Below are 21,702 nucleotides of genomic sequence, written 5' to 3' on the forward strand. Positions count from 1 at the left end.
CTTCAACCTGGTCGTTGATGACGTGTCGTTCTGCTGCAGAGACACGGTACGGTCTTTGACGCAATAGCTGCTGCGATCCGGTGTCAATGTAGTGGTGCACTGCGGAAGTGCGACCCAATTGCGGCTGAGAAACGTCGTATGAATTCGCGAAGTGTTGGAGGAGATTAAGAAGCTCGGCGCGTTCCTGAGCCCTTAAGGTGTCAGTGATGGAAATCGAGAAGATGTCAGTCGACGAGCATTCCAGTGAGGAAAGGGCATAAAGTTCAGTCGAGGCGCAACTGCATGACTCGTCGGGCATGTTAAGGAACAAAGAAAAATCAAGGTACTCCACTCGACCGAGACATTGGCCAGCAAGTAGCGTAAGCGCTGCAGAAAGTGGGTTGTGGACAAAAATAATGCTTTGACCAGCAGTGACGTCAAGTGTAGCGAAAGGCAAGGAAACGGCTCTGTGGCTCATGAAAATGTTGGAAGGTGTAAACATTACCGTGTCCTCATGCACAACGAGTTTTGGCGATCACTCAAGAGTTTCATGCAAAGGTTCATCACACAGGTGCCAAAATTGAACTTCAGCGCATGCGCAGTCGATGACGGCATGATGACGGGACCCGAGGATAACGTCATGTGAGCACACTGAAAGGACGATGAACTCGACAACGTACATAGAGCCTTGGATGAATATGCAGGACATACAGGTGCCGAGAGGTCGAACTGGTTGTGCGCTAGCCATATGAAGCGATAGTCCAGAGAGCGGCATGGTCCCTTTGTGTAGGGAGCGGTAGAGCTGGGCGGCTATAACAGAAACGGCAGCACCTGTGTCGACGAGCGCAAAGGTAGAAATGCCATCGACAGTTATGGCGATGACGTTAGCAGGTGAAGTGCGAGGACTTGAGCATTTCGACGACGTTGCAGTTCTTGCCTCTGGAACTGTGGCGTTCAGTTTTCCCGGTTGGTCGAAGCAGGTCGGGGGCGCATTGGGGACAGTGATTGCCTGCGAGGAGACGGGAATTGGGAAGAGTGAGTCTGAGACGGGGGCTGGCGTGACTGAGACTCGGGAAGGTTACTGTAGCCATACAGTTGTGAGGGATAGGGAGCAGGTAGGTGCAAGAGCTGTGGGTCATAAGATAACGGCCGAGTAGCGTCGTGGAGGGATTGGAAGCGACGGTGACAATATCATGCTATGTGTCCTAGAGTATCGCAGGCGTAGCAGATAGGTCGATTGTCACGAGTGCGCCAAGAATTGCTTACTCGCGGTGCGGCCCAAGGTGTTGAAAAAAGGGCTGAGTGGGGAGCAACAGACTACATGGGTGGCAAATGCTTCTGGCGGGGTCTGCTGCGTACCACCTGGGCATAAGTAAGAGGCGCGTCCACGGGCTGCATAGCCGGCGCATGCGGAACAGGCATGGGCACAGGCTGCTGGTGGGCAGCGACGGGAACAGCCTGAGCTACCTCTTGGGCAATAATGTGGCGGAGTGGTGAGGGCAGACGAGAGGACAGCAGCTGCTACAAGAAGGAAATCAACGACAGTTGCTGAGCTACTTCTTCACGCACAAGGTCTTTATTCTCTTGCAGAGTTGGTGAGTGATCAGGAATAGAAGACTGGAGAGCGAGTGGGCGTGTGACGAGAATGGCCGAGTGAGAGCGCACTGCTTCCTCAACTCGTGGGAACTTTGACATAAGGTCACAAGTTCTGCAACGGTGGCAGGATTACGGGCCAGGAGCATCTGAAATGCGGCGTCATTCATACTTTTGAGGATGTGCTAAATCTTTTCGGACTCGGGCTTGGCGGTGTTCACACGGTTGCAAAGACAAATAATGTCTTCCATGTAACTGGTGAACAATTCTGTTGTTTTCTGCGCGCGAGTCCGCAAGCGTTGTTCATCTCTAGACTTGCAGACAGCGGGTTGGCAAAAAATGTTAGCAAATGACGTTTTTAAGATGAACCACATCGTAATGTAGTTTTTGTGGTTGTTATTCCACATTTCGGCCTCGTCAGCGAGGTAAAAGACGACGTTAGTCAGCTTGTCTGCGTCATCCCACTTGTTGTTTGCGCTCACCAGCTTGTAGTTAGTGAACCAGTCTTCCGTGTCGATCTCATCAGCTCCGCTAAAGACCTTGGGCTCTCGCAAGCGAAGAACGCCGGGGTTGCTGGAGAATGGAGTGAAAGAGCCAGGTTGCGCGTTGTTGGGGGCCATTATGGGAGGTTGCGTTCTATTGCCCAGCTCCAGGTTCAGGCGACGACGAATGGCAGTACCCTCCACCAATTGAAAATGGGTTTATTGGCATGTGCTGAGATGGTGGCCCTACGATGAAAACACGATCAAGACAAAGCAACGGTCAAGCAGATGCCGGTGACGATCCCCACGAGGCGAGCGAGAGAAGCCCAGAAAACTATGTTGCTTGCCAACGATGCGTTTCCTTCTTCACAATATATATATATATATATATATATATATATATATATATATATATATATATATATACATATATATATATATATATATTTAATGAGACCACATCCGGTACGGCAGTAACCAGGTTTTATTTTCAATCAATATGCACGCGCCAAACAGCCCAAGCCCGCGTGACATATGGTGATCACTAAAATGGTCCGGTCTTACAGATGAAGATGAAGTACATAGTCAGCGCTCACAGTTTTCCCTCCTTCGCGAAAGAGGGCAGCAAGTTAGAAAGGGTTGGAACGCCGAATATATCGTCTCAATTAGGGGACGTGGGCGATTTCGGTGTGGCGGCGACGATGAACAGGAGCCGCGTTGAAAGGAGCAGCGCGGTAGTTGACTTCGGATGTTTGTTCCAGGACGGTGTATGAACCGAAATAATGGTGAAGGAATTTTTCGCAGAGCCCAGGTGCACGAAAAGGACTTTGTCGCCTGAGCAGAACAGAACAACTCGACGCTTTGCATCAATGTCGATTTTTCTCTTGTCCTGAAGCAGTGTTGGCGGAGGCCATTTCACGGCAGCGGGCGTCGCGAGCGGCGAACACTTCAGGAGAGATGAAGATGAAACGGAAGATACAGACAAAAACGTGGTAACCAGAACAGAAGTCTGTACACGGCCATACACGAGAAAAAAAAGGGCTGTAGTTCGTCGTACGCTGTATGGCAGCATTATAGGCGAACAATACGAAAGGAAGTATAGTGTCGCAGTTTTTGTGATCCGGTTGAACGTGCATAAAGATCATGTCGGACAAAGTTCGGTGAAAACGCTCAGTCAGACCATTAGTTTCTGGGTGATATGCTGATGTGGTCTTGTGGATGGTGTTAGAGGCCTGGAGGACTTCAGCAAGGACATGTGAAAGAAATATCTTGCCACGGTCACTAACAAGCACACTCGGTGGGCTATGTGGTAAATAATGGGGTGAAGAAAAAAATTGGCAACTTCACAGCACCAGACGGAAGAGCTGCCATCTCTGCGTAGCGAGTAGGTGGTCCACAGCAGTAACAATCTAACGGTGACCAGCTGGCGTAAGCGGAAGAGGTCTGTATAAGTCGATGCCCACAAATTCAAAGGGAGTGAACGGGCGCGGCAGTGGTTGCAATGGTCCCACGGGGTACGTTTTCCGTGCTGGCATGATGCGCAGGAAACGACGTATTTGGTGACAGAAGTAGAGTGGCCAGGCCAAAATAAGCGAGTCTTGAGGCGGTCGTAAGACTTGTGGAACCCTAAGTGGCCAGCCGTCGCGTCGTCATGAAACGCTTGTAAAACATCCTGAAGAAGTGAGCGAAGAAGGACGGGAACCCATTGGTTATCGTGAGGATGGTAAATTTGCTGACATAATGTTCCATCTTGAAGCTTTACACGGGCAAGTTGTCGTCTTAGGCAGCTGTTTGGAGCACTCGATAAGCCGGTGAGCCGATCGATGATTGTGCGGCAGTAGGTATCGGCATGTTGAGGCTAGGCGAGATCTGTGGATGAAAGAAGGTCCGCGGAGGCAACGAACTCTTTCGAACCAGCAGGTGTCTGCTTGGTCACTTTGGTGGGCGGTGACAAACAGATGGAAGGTGACATTTTGGCGCTTTGCGAGAGCGGGCAACTTGACAAAACGTCGGCAATTGGTGCGGTCGACTTGATCTATATGCGACGCTGTAGTCAAACTCCTGCAATCGTGGTACCCAATGACCAAGGCGTCCCGACGAATTTTTGAAAGACGATAACCAACATAGAGCATGATGGTCAGTCACTACTATCAAATGGTGGCTGTATAAACAAGGGCAAAACATTTGTACGAACCACATGATGGCAAGATATTCTTGCTCAGTGATGCTGTATTTTCGCTCAGCAGGTGAAAGAGTACGGCTCGCGTAGGCCATGACTTGTTCTTCGAGAGCGTGGTTCCGCTGAAGAAGGACAGCATCGATGCCAAATCCACTTGCGTCAATGTGTAGCAAAGTAGGTGCTGCAGAGTCGAAATGGCTAAGCACTGCCCGTGGTGTAAGGCATCGCTTGAGGGTATGAAAAGTGGCTTCGCAGTCATCTCACCAGACAAAGGGTGCGCTCGTAGTCAGAAGTTTGTGCAAAAGAGCCGCAATAGTAGCGAAATCACGTACAAAGCGGTGGAAATATGACCCCAAGCCAAAGAATCTGCGGAGGTCTTTGGGTGTGGTTGGTGTGGGAAAGTGCAGTACCGCAGCAACCTTGTCAGGATCGGGCTCAACGCCATGTTTACTGACGACGTGACGTAATACCTTAATGCTGTGACTGGCAAACCGGCACTTCTTAGTGCGGAGCTGGAGAACGACCTTAGCTAAACACGTGAGGACTCTGTCTAGCCGTTCCAGGTGCTGTGAGAAGCTGAACAAAAAGATGACGATGTCGTCCAGGTAGCAAAGGCAGCTCTTTCTTTTTAATTTCTGCAGCACCATGTCTATCATTCGTTTGAATGTGGCTGGGGCGTTGCATAGGCAAAAAGGCATCACATTGAATGCAAAGAGCCCACTGGCGTAGCAAAGGCAGTCTTTTCTATCAGACTCGTGCATCGAAATCTGCCAATAACCAGATCTCAAGTCGAGATTTTAAAAGTACTCGGCACCTTGTAAAGTATCAAGAGCGTCGTCAATGCGAGACATTAGGTAAACTTCCTTACAAGCAATTTTGTTCAGTGATCTGTAATCAATGCAAAACTGCACCAAGCCAACCTTTTTTTTTACTATTACAACAGGAAAAGACCATGTGCTTTTCGAAGGCCTCATGACCTTGTGCGCAAGCATGTCGTTGACTTGTTCTTCTATGAGCTTGCGTTCAGAAGCCGACTCACGGTAAGGGCAGCGGCAAATGACACGGGATCCGTCGGTGTTGGTACAATGAGCAGCCACTGTTGTTTTGTTTGACTCAGACCTTCGAAACAAGCGTCAAAGCAAGGTTGGTGCTTCATTATAATGCCAGCACGACATCGGTTTGCGTTGTGTTGAGATGCTTACACAAAGTGGCCTTGAGAGCAGGAGATGAATGTTCTGCTCGCACACACTTTGAGAATGACGAAGCAGATGAACCAGTTACAACACAAACCACTGCTTTTTGGGTAATTCTGGCAACAGTGGTCCCCTCTGGCAGTAGTAGTGGTTCTGGCCTCGTGTTGCAGGCAGTGATGCTTGCATAATCACGTGAGAACCGCACTGAACAAGATGCGATGGTGATCCCTCGAAAAATGCAGCCCTGGCAAGGAACAACCACCTTAGGACACGTTCTTGTCCGAGAGGCAGGAAGAAATTCGCAGCTGTGACAAGCTCGGGCGATGAAAGGTCAGCAGCAGAAGAAAGCTTAGTGTCCTTAATACGAATGAGGGGCCGATCACACGAAGTTACAGAGGGCACAGCTGACAAGCAGTCCCAGTCTAAGATTATCTGATGAGCGCACGAAGACAGTACAGCCAACTGTATGTGATGACGGATTCCATTGATGAGAACACGATCAGTGTACAATCCGGTCGGGCAAATCGGACTGTCATTAGCGCCGAATACCATGGGGCCGGCATAAGGAGTTTGCATTTTATGCAGGCGAAAACACAATTGACGATCAATTACCGAAATGGCGGCTCCAGTGTCTATAAGGGCGTCAACAACAACACCTTACACACACAAACAGGCAGTATTTAGCTAGACGAGACGGAGGAGTTGTAACATTTCGACAACAAGCAGTTTCCCCTAGAAAAACTGCACCGTCTAGTTTTCTTAGTTCAGAGAGATCGGCACGGGACGCAGGGGTGATGACGTACGCCGAAAAGGTGATAGAGAACAGCGGCGAGGTGAGCGAGAAGTATGAGGCCCAGCTTGAGACCGTGGAGGGGAGGGCGACCGACGGGAGGTAAAAGAATACGGTGCGGGATTGTATTTATCGGGTCTCGGGGCAAAGTACCTTTTGTAAGCCGGATAACCACGTCGTTCATCCTGCTGACAGCGGCGTAGAAACGGGATATATGACCCCTTATGTCACTGTAGCAGCAGGCGGGGCGTGAAGGATGCCATGTAGAATAGTGGGGTGGCCTTGGCACTTGCGTTGCCATCGCATTCGAATGGTTGCATCCGACATCCGCAGGCACAGTTGGAGCTGGTGCAGGTGCCCGTGATGCAACTTCTGCATACGAAGGTGCCGGAAAGCGCACAGGAGACGGGGCATGTCATTGATGTCATTGATGCCAGTTCGTCCTTCATTATCTCACGCAGGTTAGGAGGAGGTGTGGATAGACACAATGGTTTGGTTGTCTGGAATGAGGCCGTGGAGTTCCCCTCTGACAATTGTGCGGATAAGGGCTCGCAACTGATGCTCTCTGGTAAAGCGAGCATCGCAGGAGGTGTGTGGAAGGCGCATAGAATGAAGCGCGTCCAGGTGTTGGCATGTGGTGATGACGTCCCGGACGGTAGTTGGATTCTGGATAAGGAGAGCATTGAAGGCCACAGAGTTGATACCATTCAGTAGGTGTCGGATGCGATTGGCCTCTGCCATGTCATTTTGTGCTTGGTGACAGAAAGCCAGAACATCTTCAATGTAGGACGTACATGATTCGTCGTCCCCTGGATGCGGGTTGCGAGCTTCTGTTTCGCTACCGCAGAACACCCTGCAGACGTGCCAAATATCTGATGGACATGCCCCGGGAAGGCCAACCAATCGGAGAAGTTGCTCTCGTGGTTGTAATACCAGGTTTTAGCGACGCCATTGAGGTAAAAAGGAACGTAGCACAGTTTGTGCACCTCGTTTCAATAACTACAAATACTGGTTCGATAATAAGTGTCCAGCCATTCTTTGACGTCTTTGCCGCGAAGGCCGGAAAATACCGGAGGGTCTCGGTGAGAGGTACTCACGGTGTAAGGAAGCCTAAGTGACTGAGAAGGAGCAGTTGCAGCAGCGGACGCGGTGGGTTCAGCCATCGCTGTTGCTTGAGGGCACAACCATCGACCAGGCCAGAGCTCCAGGGGTGACGGGTAGAGCAGTAGGACGTGGGAACCAAAGCACCCTCCACCACTTATGAGACCACATGCGGTACGGCAGTAACCAGGTTATATTTTCTATCCAGATGCACGAGCCAAAGAGCCCCAGCCCGCGTGACATACGATGAGGGTCACTAAAGTGATTTGGACATACAGATGAAATATATAGTCAGCGCTCGCAATATATATATATATATATATATATATATATATATTTGTGTGTTTGTTTGTATATGTATATATATGTATATGTGTGTATATATATATATGTATGTGGGTAAATTGGTATCGTGAAAAATAAGAGATGACGCAAGCGTAAAAGTTTAAAAGGATATACCCAGAATTTAGGAAATTAGTTCAGGAAAAGACTGATGCTTCGGCCGTGGGACCAGCCTTCATCGGATTGGTGCACACAGGCGACAGTAGTGCAATATAAGACAACCAATGATGTAGTGTCCGCTATTTTATGGAGGGGTTTCAGTAGCGGCATGCTGTGCTGCTCACTTTTATAGTTTTTTTTGCATGTTTAACAACTACACGGACAGTGTTACGGAAGACGCATAGACATGAAAATGGTTAAGTTGATGCAGGGAATGTTTCATGACCTTATAATGATTCACATGGCAATATACAGAAACAATAAAACATCAACTTAAATACTGAAGATGGCGGCGCTCAGACGGCTAAGGTGTAATACTATGTTACTGGCTCACAAAGCATCGTCAGAATGTCAGAAGTGCGTGGTGAAACACTAGTACGTGCAATAGGACAAAAAGAGTAGAATTTACGTATGCACACTTATCCAAGAAAACAGTGTAAACAATTGAAGCCACAATAGATGTGTCATTGGCATAAACAGTCACAAGTTATAGGTTCAATTGTGATCAATTATTGATGAACAATAGTGCGTGCGCAGTACCCTGTGATGACCTGATAAGAAAAAAGAAATATTTATTATTTACTCAGTTAATTTCTCATTTTTAATCATTTACTAATTTTTCATTTACTGCTGGTGACAGTCATCTTGAGGGGAATTATTGCGTTTTCAAGATTACTAGCAAGAGGGCGCATTGAGCGTGCGTCGCCACATGGTAACAATGCGGTGGCGCGCGCTGTCGTCACTCAAGCGTACTTTGCCTCGCAGAAAGGGGGCAGGCTGAACGCCTGCACTTGTATCGCGGTGGGGACAATGCACATCTTGAATGGCCATGGGCTTCCACCGTAACGATTCTGTTGTAGTTAGCGGGCGGAGAAAGGTCACTGCAATTGTTGCACAGTCTTCGTTTGCGAAAAGGGCGCGCTTTTCAGACACAGCGAAGTAACAACTAAGATGCTTATTCGCGTTCATATGTACCTGTGTGTGCACTTTGTGCGCCATTTTGTTACATGACACGAATGTCATAATTACTATGTTGGGACATGTCCTTTAACTATGTTATTCGTTCGCGTCACGTATTGCCGAAATTGGTGCATGTGAAGCTACAAGAACGGCCGCGAGTGCATCATGAGCGTAGCATGTAGTCATGTTGTTACATGACACGCACCTGTTGATTATCATGTTTGCACCAGTCGCATACCTTTGTCATTATTTGATGTCCCGTATACGAAACTTGGTATAACTGAGGCTTGCGAAATGGCTGCGAGCGCATCATGAGTGTGGCATGTAGTCATGTTGTTACATTACACGCATGTTAAGATTTTCGTGTTCAGGTCTGTTGCTTGTGTTCGCCATGCAGTCATGTCGAAGCATACCTATTTAGCAACATGTCATGTGAATGAAACCACCGTAAGAGCAACAAGACCATGAAATGTAAGTCATGACATACATGCTATTATTTTCATGTTATAGCTAGTCACTTATGTTCGTGATAGTCATGTTATGCTAAACCAGATGCCGTGTCGATACCATTATCGAAACGGCCAGGAGAGCAAAAAGTCGTATGCGGATGGATGGACAGATGGATGGATAGATGGATGGATAGATGGATAGATAGATGGGTGAATGGGTGCGTAAGTGGGTGGGTGGGCGGGTTGGTTAAGTTATTGAAGTTTGCTAAGAAATGCTTCGCATTTAAAACGTTAATAGCTGCTCCAAAACATCAATTTTCCTGCTCCAGATTCTGCTCCAAAAAGCGAATTGTTGCTTTCATCACTGCAATGGTAAATCGGGTTTATGCGGGTGCTTGAAACTCTTGAAAACAAAAATTTTTACTTTCAAGTCCTGAAAGTGCTGTAGTTTTTGCAACTTACCAAATTTTCTTTCTTCTATTTGAATAAATGGTGTGCATTTCATGGCACATTATTTGTAGTGCCATAAATGTTGCAGGTAGCACAAGCAGGAAACAAAGGAAACCAACACCGTGAATTTCTGTAAAGTTGAAGAAAGCAGGAACAGAAGGATAAGAAATGAAAAAAAATTTGAATTGAGCAGGAAATCGGAATGTTAACAAAAAAAACTAGACGCCAATCTGAAGTAATCAACAGCTACATCAGACTCGTAACCAGAAAAGGCAGAGGGAACTAGCCACTTGACATGCATCAAGTCAAATATCCTTGGGAAGACAAGCCAACACCAAGCAGCAGTTCACTGTTATGCGAAAGTTCAGCAAGAGCGATTACTGGAATACTGAAAGTTATTTTTCATGCCGCTCCTAAGAACTATCATTGAAATTATTTTCATTCATTTTTCTTTCTTCACAATTACATTACAATTACCTTGCATAACATCTCTTATAATTCACTTAGCGTGACTGTCTGATTTAATAAACATTGTGCCTAACAAAGAAACTGAGCCCTTAATTGAAGTATTCCTTCCTTCATTCATAGAAAGTCTCGTTCTGGCAGACTTGAAGCCTTAAGATGCTGTGGGAGGGATTATTGGTCAGCTGTCATCTAATGATACCGCGTGACGCTATACAGACAAGAAGGCTCCACAGTTGCCGCCATGGTGACATGTGGCACTGACAGACGATCCCACGTTGATTTCACATATATATCTACCCAATAAAGTGGATGGGAAAATAGCCATCGTGGTGGCTGAGTTGAAGAGCATATGTCGCGTTATTCGAAGGTCGAAGAAACGATCCTTACCCAGGGCAGGTTATCATTCCATCCACTTTTCTTTCTTCACATTTACAGCACGATTGCTTCTAATACAATCCTCAACACTTTCCTTGGCATTATTGTCAGTCAGATCTCATTAATATTGTGTCTAACAAAGAATACGAGTCATTCATGATACGCTTTTTTTCCTAACGAGAAAATGTATTGCAGCCATATTTTCCAAGTCTGTTCTAGTGTTCTACCTGTTTTTATTGAATAGTAAGTATTTCGAATAGTAAGTATTTCAGTAGAAATATCAGCCGTCATGCAGACACTGCAGAATCAGGGCGTATATGAAGTATATTTAAACATTCTGGAAGAAATCTACGGGGGATCAACTGCTACCATAGTGCTTCATAAAGAAAGCAACAGAATACCAATCAAGAAGGCTGTAAGGCAGGGGGACACAATCTCCCGAATGCTAATTACCGCGCGCTTACAGGAGGTTTTCAGAAGCCTAGAACGGGAACAGCTAGGGATAAGAGGTAATGGAGAATACCTTAGTAACCTGCGCTTCGACGATGACACTGCATTGCTGAGTAACTCGGGGGACGAATTGCAACTCATGATTACGGAGTTAGACAAGGAGAGCAGAAAGGTGGGTCTTAAAATTAATCTGCAGAAAACGAAAGTAACGTACAACAACCTCGGAAAGGAGCAGCGCTTCGAGATAGGTAATAGTGAAATTGAAGTTGTAAAAGACTATGTCTTCTTAGGGCAGGTAATAACCGCAGAGCCGAACCACGAGATTGAAGTAACTGGAAGAATAAGAATGGGGTGGAGCACATTCGGCAGGCACTCTCAAATTATGACAGGTAGATTGCCACTATCCCTCAAGAGGAAGGTATATAACAGCTGCATCTTGCCGGTACTTAGCTACGGAGCAGAAACCTGGAGACTTACAAAGAGGGTTCCGCTTAAATTGAGGACGACGCAGCGAGCAATGGAAAAAAAATGGTAGGTGTAACCTTAAGAGACAAGAAGAGAGCAGAGTGGATTAGGGGACAAACGGGGGTAAGGATATCATAGTTGAAATAAAGAAGAGGAAATGGACATGGGCCAGGCATGTAGCGCGTAGACAGGATAACCGCTGGTCATTAAGGGTAACTAATTGGACTCCCAGAGAAGGGAAGCGGGTTAGGGGGAGACAGAAGGTTAGGTGGGCAGATGAGATTAAGAAGTTTGCGGATATAAATTGGCAGCAGCAAGCTCAGGACCGGGTTAACTGGCGGAACATGGGAGAGGCCTTTGTCCTGCAGTGGACGTAGTCAGGCTGATGATGATGAATATGAAGTATTTCGAGCCTTCATCCTCCCCGAAAATATGTTAAATGGGTTTTTGACCGACAATAGGGTCCTCAGAATATATTAGGCCTAGCCTTGAAAGTCCTTGAAAAATCCAAATTTTTGTCACGTAAACGAGCATGAACCCTGTTAAGTCTGATGCCGCGAAATGACTGTAGACAGCAGTGTAAAGCTATGAATGCAGCTGTTTACGTGGCAAGCCACCCGATCTACACGGTGATGGTGCTATGGAGTCTCATTGAAAGCCCTTATTTACAACGAAAGCACAGAAGGGCATTGCTGTCTTGTAAAAAAAAAGTGAGCATAAGTTCCGCTTCATTAGATTCCCAATAACAGGGCAGAAAAAGAATTCTCTTGGGATTAAAAAAAAAGCGCGTTGTTTTGCTGAGAAGCTGACAATCCGTCATCGTGGTGCAGTGGCTGCTACGTTTTGGACTGCCGACTTGTTGGTTTGAAACTGGTTGAAGGTTCGACTCCCAACTATTGTAAATGCTTTTCGATGAAAATAAAAATGCACAAGCCAATACAGGTATCATTTATGTTTCTTGCAGTGTGATTTCACTCTGTTCAATATTAAGGTCTGCTTAAGCAGATGCAGCCGCTGTACCAATGCTTGTACTACATTTATTGATCCGCTATTGCTGCAAGCGTACTTCTTCGATGCCAAGAACTTCGAAGAAGGGTCACCGCCACAAGGTCGCCGCCACTTCGGATCATGCCTCGTGTGTGGAATGATGGGGCATTACATCAGGAGTTGCCCGCACAAAGACATCTTCGTTGTCAAGAAGAAAAGTTTGGCAGACCCCAAGTACTGTGCAAATCCATGTTATGCGAATAATATGGAAGGAAGGTGATGACAATGCCCTATTTTGAACGCGAATGCATTGCTTAGTCGGGCAATGTCGGGCGTCCGTCGAGATCTGTTCACCGCCCTCGCCCATAGCAACAGCTTTGGATGCACGCGCTTATCCTCGCCCCTAGCAACTGAAGCCCCTACCTCCTTGACTTAAACGTGACTTGCCACCGCCACAATGCAAAGCGTTGGAAACGCGTTTGTTGCGTTTGTGCTGCTAGCGTTTGTGTAGCATATGTGTTCCTATGCAGGCTATAGCTACTACAGCTGTAAACGCATACCACGTTTCTCACGTTTCTCACGCCACATATACGAAAGTTAGTATTAGAGTACGTGAATGTATGACGAAGGTATGTGGCTGGTGCAAACATGATAATCATGAGATGTGTGCCATGTAACAACATTAAGACATGCCACACTCATGATGCACCGGCCGTCCTTTCGCTAGCCTCACTTATACTTAATTTGGTATTACGGAGCGTGAATGGATGATGAAGGTTTGATACTGGTGCAAACATAAATATGACATGCGTGTCTTGTGGCATTGTGACTACATGCTACGCTCATGATGCGCTCGTGGTCGTTTCGCTAGCTTCACATGTACCAAACTTGGCATTACGTGACGACAGCGGATGACATAGGTAAATGGCACATCCAAACATAATAATCGCGACATACTTGTCATGTAACAACATTAATACATGCCAAACTGATGATGCGCTCGCGGCCATTTCGCAAGCTTCTTATATGCTAAATTTGGTATTACGGGACGCCAATGAATGGCAAAGGTATGGGACTGGTGCAAACATCATAACCATGAAATGCGTGTCTTGTAAGAACATGAATACATGCCACAGTTAAGGCGCCATACATTTTGACGTGACGTGGTGCGCGTGCTCGCTGGCGTTTATTTTGTCGCGTAAAGCTGGCACTGCCACGCCAGGCACCAGTCCTGCCGTATACTCCCAGGCGCGCTCTGCGCTGCATTGCTTTGACGCATGTGCGTTTCAGCGCGTCCGGCGTCACTCCACCACGAAAAGAGGGAGACCCAGTGTTGTCTGGGCAACGCATCGGCCCAAAATCCAGCATGTCGCATTTTGCACCGGTTGCCATCAGGTCACGCCGACGAACGCTTGTCGCGCCTGGCTCCACACTATATAATGCTCGCGTTTCGCTAACGTAGCGTCGCTGTTCTCAGCGTGCGCGCGCGTGATCCTTGCATTGGTATGTATTGGGTCCTTCATAATGCGCTCGCTGCCGTTTTGCAAACTTCACATAAACCAAACTTGGTGTTACGTGACATCAATAGATGAAAAAACATATGAATGGTGCAAACATAATAATCCTAACATGCGTGCCATGTAAGAACATGGCAACATGCCACGGTCATTGCGTGCTCGATGCCGTTTCGTTAGCTCCCCTTATACTAAATTTGGTATCACATGACGTGAATAGATGACGAAGGTAAACAACACATCCAAACATGATAATGATGACACGGAAGTCATGTGCTGCATAATTAACTTCACCTCGTGAAGTCGTGCTGATTTTATAGTGTGATATCAGCATTTCTCATCCGTGCTTCGCCTATCATCGAATACAACCTACTCATACGGTCACTATGAAAGTGTTTGTTATGCTCACTCCATTCCTGACTGCCCAGAATAGGGCGATGACGAGCTGTTTTTGTTAATAAAGGCAGTGCGTCTGTCTGGCGAACTTATCAGTCTCGAACAAAGTGGCTGCATAGAAACGACGTCGACAACAGTAGTATGCAGAGGCAAAGGGCCATCGATTGGCCGAGCAGACTGAAAAGTTATCAGCTAAGAAAGAAACCTGATATCGCGGCTTTATCTAGAGTCGTTGGAAATAAAAAAGACATGTCACACACTCAATCGGAGCGAGGGAGCTCTTTCACTGTTTTATGCACTATTAAAATGCAATTTCCCCTACTTCCCCATTGAATAACATATATTACTCTAAGACAGAAACTGTAACATGATAAAAAAAATTACGCCGTAGTCTTTAACAGATATTTTATATCGGTACCTACAAAAGACGATTGCTCAGCTGAAATGTCTTATTCGTTTTCAGCTTTAATTTTGTCAGTGCCCTCCATTTTAATGCTTCATCTGCCATACCAAACAGACGGGCTTACATTTAATATTCGGCTTGATCACCCTATGCTGGGCTTATCAATCTGTAATCATCAAAATCCACACATTATATTTCCCTCACAAACTGCATTGCTGCATTTCGTGGACATATGGAGATCAGCTGAGCCTGCACAGCACAGGGTCTTTTTGTCTTTTTAACAGGTTTTTGCTTTCCGAATTTGGCTGTAGTGTAATCACGAAAGCAGAGAGGCTGTTGCTAAAGATGAGAGTACTGGAATGCCATCAATCTATCAGGAAGCTTGAAAAAAGGGCATTTTTTCTCACAACATCACATGGAGGACTGCTGCCCAGACTAATTGGCGGGCATCTAGTTAAATGCCAACTTTCATGCCAATCTTCATGCCCCTCATTATGAGTTGGTTCATAGTGTCAAGCTTGACAGACTTTTTAAGTAGCTAGGCTTCAGCGGTAGAGCAGCAAAACTCCAGTGTACAGTAAAATCTCTATACAACGAATCTCAAGAGAACGTTAGAAATCGCACCTTATTTTGAAAAGTTGTGGTCGAAGTATTTCAAATTTTTGAGAAAGTTGTAAACGCAACCATGGTGAGTTGCCTACATGGGCTGCGTGTACATTTGCGACCACGTTAGGCTCTAATAAGTGCGAAAAAAAAAAACAAACAAGCTGAAAATATTACAGAACCAATGCACTTTTATTTGAGGAAGAGCGTGATCTATCTTGGTGTAGGTAGCTTGATTGCTAAAGGACAAATTCTTTAAAGAGGCCCTGGAACACTTTTTCAAATAACCATGGAATGAATAGGCAATATGCGAAATTAACAGTGCCATCTAGTAACACAGCAGGTACCATATTCGCCATTTTGATGCTGGCGAGGCTTGACCCCTACGCGCGGGCGACCCACATGCGGTTGTACGCGTTTCAACGCTTCAACGGTCGCAGTCAAAATTTTTTTCTGGCGAAATGCCAGTGCACTGCTGTGTGCCGCTGTGCAAGCAGCGCGGAGTCACAGACAGCGATAGGAGCAGGGTATGTGGCATGAATTACGATTTTGCAGCAATAATTTAAACGCAAAACAGGGTATGGCGTACACAAGCTTTATGGGCATAGTCTAGGATGCATGTATCTCCGCGGTGCGCGGGCTGCACAAGAGCAATGCAGGACTAACCATTTTTCTGTGTTACGCGGGCAGGCCATGTTTTTATAGGTTTGTCAGCTTCTGCGGCGAGGTGTTTTCACTACGTCAGGCCTCTACACGACAGTGGTGCTCTTCGATTTACCATCTCGAACTCGCTGAGAAGATGTGCGGCATTCAAATTTTCTTATGACTTCGGGGAAGCCTTGGACTACCCGCAGTCTATCCGCGGTGAGTCTGAGATGGTAAATCGAAGAGCCCCGGAAATTCCCTGCAGTCGAATAGAGAGTCCGCAACTGCTGGTGAAGTAACTAGGGTGACAGAACCGAACTGTTTGGACGGACTTTTTTGTGACGAGATTACACCATGTAGGTAGACGACGTAGAAATGTTATTTTTGAAGGTGATTGCGCACAGAGACGTGCAGAGCTTCCGCTACTCCGATTAACATGCCGTACACGCATTCTAGAAAGGCAGCTCGGTTACTTGTCCACCTTCAAGCTCCATTGTGTCTACAAGTACGGTCACCCCGCAGCAATAAAACAGTCATTCGGAAGATAAGGGCTATGCCCACTTTGGAACAGAAAAATATCTGCTCAGGCACTTAACTTCCATTCGCCCAACGTGCGCGGACGCAACTTTTCCATTGGGGCCTCTCACTAATTTTTCTTTACCAGCGAAATAAAATCGAAAAGATAGCAGGGTGCACTGCCGTAGGTTTCGAAAACTGACACCATGAGTATCACCAGGGCTTGACTGAATGACGTTCTGCATGAGTTCAGAGCACGGCAGTCCTATTTATTCATAAGACGGGATTCATTCTCTGCATTTTAGTCTCTTTGGCTCAGTTGCGTTGCAGCTGTTTTTTTGTGTTGCAACTCACCTCACTTGAAAAATGTTTCATTTGCATTATAAAACATACGGCTGTGGAGACAGCCATAACTTAGTTGTGTGGGATTCAGCATTTTGGCTGCCTTACACTTGCAGCTCCTAGAAACCTTTGAAGCTACTTAGATATAAAAAATAACTGATTTAAATTCCCTAGAGTGTCCACAAGTGACTAATGCCTCTTAAGGCTTGCTGTGAAGGGCCATATCTAGGAAAGGCTGCTAGGAAACGGGAGTGTGCGCAGAAAAAACTAAGGGAGAGGGGGTCACATTACAAGTGCATCATTAGTCCTGCAATGCACATAAAACTGGACCTCTATTCCCTGTGAGATGAATTCGTGATAGTGCCTGTGTTTGTAAACAACAATCGTTTAAACAGCTTAGAGAAACCTAGCTCATGACGTCGCACTTAATGTTTGTTTCCTTATATCTTGTAGGTATCCTTCCACCGCTTTCCGAAATATGCATCAAAATACAAGTGGCAAAATGTGGCAAGATTCCTAAACAGTTTGTCCACATCACATGTTCGGGCACTGGGAAACGTCTTGGTGTGGCCATCGCAGTAGCTCAGCGCAGTGAAGCAAGTGTTCAGGAGTCATACGGTCGTACTAGCGAACGCGTTGCCGTCGACCGCTCGCCCACATTAAAATGGCAGCGGGGTCAAAATGCGCAGTGTTGCTAGAGCACAAAGCAATTTCGCATATGGTCCATTCACCGGGAGAGCTTATTGCCTCACGAATTCAACGCAACAAAAGTTTTAAGAATCTGTTCAGTGCGAGTGGAGTTACAAAAATTTGTCGCATGCTGCAATTGCATTCTCTTTTCTCTCGTCCTGACGAAAGCGCTAGAAACTAAACAGGGAGGGATGTCAAGGCCCCAGAAAAACGTCGCGCGCGCTCTTTTAAAAATTTTTTTCACTTCAAGTGCGCAACTTTTTTAATGTGATCGCGTGCGCACGCGTGGGCAAGTAGCGGCCTCCCGCGGTGATCTCTGTTATGAGCGAGCACGCCATGTTCAAATTAGCCAATGGCTGATAGATGGGCCCTTGACATTTGATTTTCGGGCATATAACGTGATTTGTCGAGAGAAGAGCAAGCAATTTTCAGCTGACGTTGATAATTTATTTTGAGTTCCAGGCCACGTGCTGTGCTATATTATTTGGCTCGCGTGTTGTTTGGTGCCTCTACTAAAGATCGGCAGTGTTTTATGTTCACGCTCAAAAAGTGTTGCAGGGCCCCTTTAAGTCTTCGCGTGCGCTGTCATTGCTCTTGTCGCTGTCTTATCACGACAAATGGTAGGGATCTTATCAGTCATCAGCTAAGCTCACGTTCATGCTCGTCGTCGTAATGTGCATAGGGTTTGAGCATTAGGGAAGCACGCACGGGCAATCATTGGTGATTTCATCTACCAGTCACTTGCGCCGTATTTTTCACTGTTGTAGCATTTGTTTTTAGCTGCTTCCCGAGCCCGCCTTGAAAGTTCAATCACCAACCTAAAGGCTAGAAAGCAGCCATCGAACTAAGATGCAGGTAAAGCTGACTGACGAAAATAAAGACTTTGGGTTGAAACCTGATGCGAAAAGCGAGTACTAGGTGATCATGATGGTGATACAGCTATCGCACATAGGCATGGTGATACAGCTATCGCACATAGGCAGGCACATCACAGATTTTCCTATGAATACACTATAACAAACTCTGGTGCTAGTGTCTATGGGAACTGCAACACGTGGCGCTTCAGTGAGCATGGAAATGATAAGCAGTACATGGCTTTGTTTATACTTCGTTCTTATGGCTCTGTTTGGCTTTGCATGACTTGTAGCTGCTTCATCACCAGACGACAATCAGGAAACGTTCAGTATTTCCACTTCTGCACCTTGACTTTTTAGGCTCACTAATCACGAAGTTCACAACCATCTGTTTTTCTATTCAAAACAAAACCACAACACAGCAATAAGCAAAGCCAAAAACGCGTTGAAAACCTGCAAGCATGAAGACTTGGGCTAATTCGTATACTGCCCATCATTTTCATTGTGGCTGAATGATCGCAGCATCATAGTCACCTCTACAGTAGAAGCTCTTCAATACGTGCCTGCTCAATGTGTCTCTGCCGTTTATACGTACCATATTTACTTGTATAATCCTCGCTCTCACACAATTCTCGCACCCTCCACATCGCCCAACAAAACTACGATTTCTTTTTTTTTCTCGAGTAATTATCCCACTTCCGAAAACTGTCGAAATCATGTCGTCTGCTCGTTCCAGCCGCTGATGATGATAGCACGCGCCATTCGGCGCCATCTCTTAAGTATCAAGCGTACTATTATTGCACAGAGATTCAATCCAAGCCAAGCAAAAGTGGCAAATGCACATTGTGGCCTGTTTTGTATCTTGTGTCGGCAATCATTTCTTGTTATAGGGTGATACTGATGCTACACGGCTGCTTTCAAGTGGATTGTGATAGATCATGCACTAAACAACAGCAACAGGGCCACCGGTAGTGCTACGCCATGCAAGCGGGTCGCCAATCATGTCATGACGTCATCGCCATCGCCGAGCACATAAAAGCGAGACACGCAAAATAAACCGCCCTTGTTCTTGTTTGGTTACTGAGCCGTTCACTCGCGACGTAACAGTGGCGACGAGGCACGAATCGACGCGGTGGGAGGAGGCGCTTTGAAGCGTGGCTGCTGAAACAGGCAGCGATGGCGCCGGGACAGGCGCCTGCATTCACGGAAGAAGGAGGCTGGTGCGCCTACAAGGTACGCTTGGAAGCATACTTTCAAGCACAGGAAATCACAGACGAGGCAAAACAACGAGCCCTGCTGGTGGCAGTTCTGTCCAATGGCGCCGTCAAAGTACTTCAGGGACGATGCCACCCCAAAAGCGTGAACGACCTCACCTACAGCGATGTCACCAAGCACCTGCAGAGCCACTACGAGCCGCAGGTCAACGAAACAGCAGCCAGCACAGCAGCCAGCTGCCGATTCTTCACGCGCACACAGGCAGAAGGTGAGCGAGTGCGGGATTTTGTAGCCGCCCTTCGCCGCATGGCCGAAGACTGCAATTTCGGCGACATGTTGCACCGCATGCTGCGGGACCGCATTGTATGTGGTGTTCGAGACGACGACGTAAGACGTCTGTTGTTGACCCGCGGTTCCCTGACTTTGAAGGAAGCAGAAGACTTCGTAATGGCTGCTGAGGCCGCCGCGGAAAACGCGCAGCACATGCAGCCACTGCCCTCCCCGGTAGCCGACACAACGAATTTTGTGCGGCCGGGCCTCTCACGTTCGAAGTCGAAGAAAGCAAGTGGGCTATCTCGCAATGAGCATCGGCCTTGCACCCGCTGTGGTGCATCCTCGCACCAAGCGGACGATTGTCGTCATCTACGAACACTGTGCCATCGATGCCGGAAACGCGGCCACTTGGCACGAGTGTGTAGAGTGTCGGACGAAGACACTGATCGGAGGCAACAAGCGAACGCCCTTTCGCAAGACCCACAAAAGAGTTCGGATGACTGCGAAGCTTTATACACGCTGACTGCGTATCAAGTGACGGACAGCGCGCACGTAAAGCCTATTTTGCGCCAGATAAGTTGGAACGGAGTGCCGCGCACAATGTTGGTAGAGACGGGTTCACCTGTGAGTGTTATTCCGCGGTCAGTGTTCGAGCAACACCGAGGCAAATGGCCACGTTTGCAAGCCACAACAATGAAGCTGTCGTGTTTCAAGGGCCCACTTCCTATCAACGAAAACTTGCAACTCAATGCGACCATAAAAGGCGCGACCATTCAGGCCAAACTTTTCGTTATCAACTGTCCGGGACCGATGCTTTGCGGCCGTGACACTATCCGCAGCTTCAATACGGCAGGCGTGCCGGTACTCACTGGAAACGAGGTGACGTGTGCAGGCGGAAAATGCGGACAGAATGGTGGAAACCATGCTATCAAAGTACAGTGATGTCTTTGCTCCAGGGTTGGGTTTGCTCCGAGGGCCACCGGTACACCTGACCGTCAAAGAAGGCGCAAGACCCCGGTTTCGTAAGGCGCGGACGGTGCCGTATGCGCTCAAACAAATGTTATCAGCAGAGTTAGATCAGCTGGTAAACGAAGAGGTGCTATCACCGGTAACATCGGCCGAATGGGCCACACCAGTGGTGCCCGTAGTCAAAAAAGATGGATATGTGTGATTATGCGGCGACTTCTGGCTTACGGTGAACGCCGCTACCATAATGGAGCAATATCCGCTGCCGCGGGTTGACGATATCTTTGCGAACCTCAACGGCGGAGAAGTTTTTAGCCCATTGGACTTGAACGCCTATAATCAGCTGCCCCTTGACGAGGACTCGAAGAGGCTAGTCCTTTATAACACGCATAAGGGTCTCTACTGTTTCAACAAGCTGCCGTTCGGAGTGTCGTCAGCGCAAGCAATCTTTCAGCGGCGCATGGAGGCCGTGCTCAGCGGGATCCCTGGCGTGCAGGTATATCTGGACGACATAATTGTATCGGAAAAGGCAAACGACTGCAGGATCCTGGAGCAAGTGCTACAGCGCCTGAGGTAACACGGCCTGCGCCTACGACGGGAGAAATGCAAGTTCAGGCAAGAGCAAGTCACCTTTCTCGGACACTGCATCAACAGACACGGCCTACGCCCCAAAAGCGACAACATCACGGCACTGCTCGACGCCCCCCAGCCCACTTCGGTAAGAGAACTGAAAGCTTCTTTAGGTTTGTTAAATTACTACGGCAAGTTTTTGTCCAATGTGTCGACCTTACTAGCGCACTTGTACGCATTGTTGGCAAAGGGCGTAAAATGGGTCTGGGGCAGACAACAGCAGAATGCTTTCGAGG

The 21,702-nt window shown here is 47.3% G+C and overlaps 1 protein-coding gene across 1 annotated transcript; it reads left to right on the forward strand.

Moving 5' to 3' along the window:
* The first annotated feature begins 19,558 nt into the window (after positions 1-19,558).
* Positions 19,559-21,041, forward strand: LOC142765496 (uncharacterized). Its single transcript, XM_075866560.1, has 2 exons — positions 19,559-20,162; positions 20,827-21,041. The coding sequence occupies exons 1-2, from the start codon at positions 19,559-19,561 to the stop codon at positions 21,039-21,041; spliced, it is 819 nt and encodes a 272-aa protein (XP_075722675.1).
* The last annotated feature ends 661 nt before the right edge of the window (positions 21,042-21,702 follow it).

Source organism: Rhipicephalus microplus, chromosome 1 (genome assembly GCF_043290135.1).
Source record: "Rhipicephalus microplus isolate Deutch F79 chromosome 1, USDA_Rmic, whole genome shotgun sequence".
In the NCBI taxonomy this organism is placed as follows: domain Eukaryota; kingdom Metazoa; phylum Arthropoda; class Arachnida; order Ixodida; family Ixodidae; genus Rhipicephalus; species Rhipicephalus microplus.

Excerpts from the sequence above, each read along its gene's own strand:
- LOC142765496 (XM_075866560.1), top strand. The coding sequence starts at position 19,559 with ATGGCGCCGGGACAGGCGCCTGCATTCACGGAAGAAGGAGGCTGGTGC. Across the intron at positions 20,163-20,826 it reads TTCGAAGTCGAAGAAAGCAA|GGTTGGGTTTGCTCCGAGGG; the intron begins GTGGGCTATCTC and ends TCTTTGCTCCAG.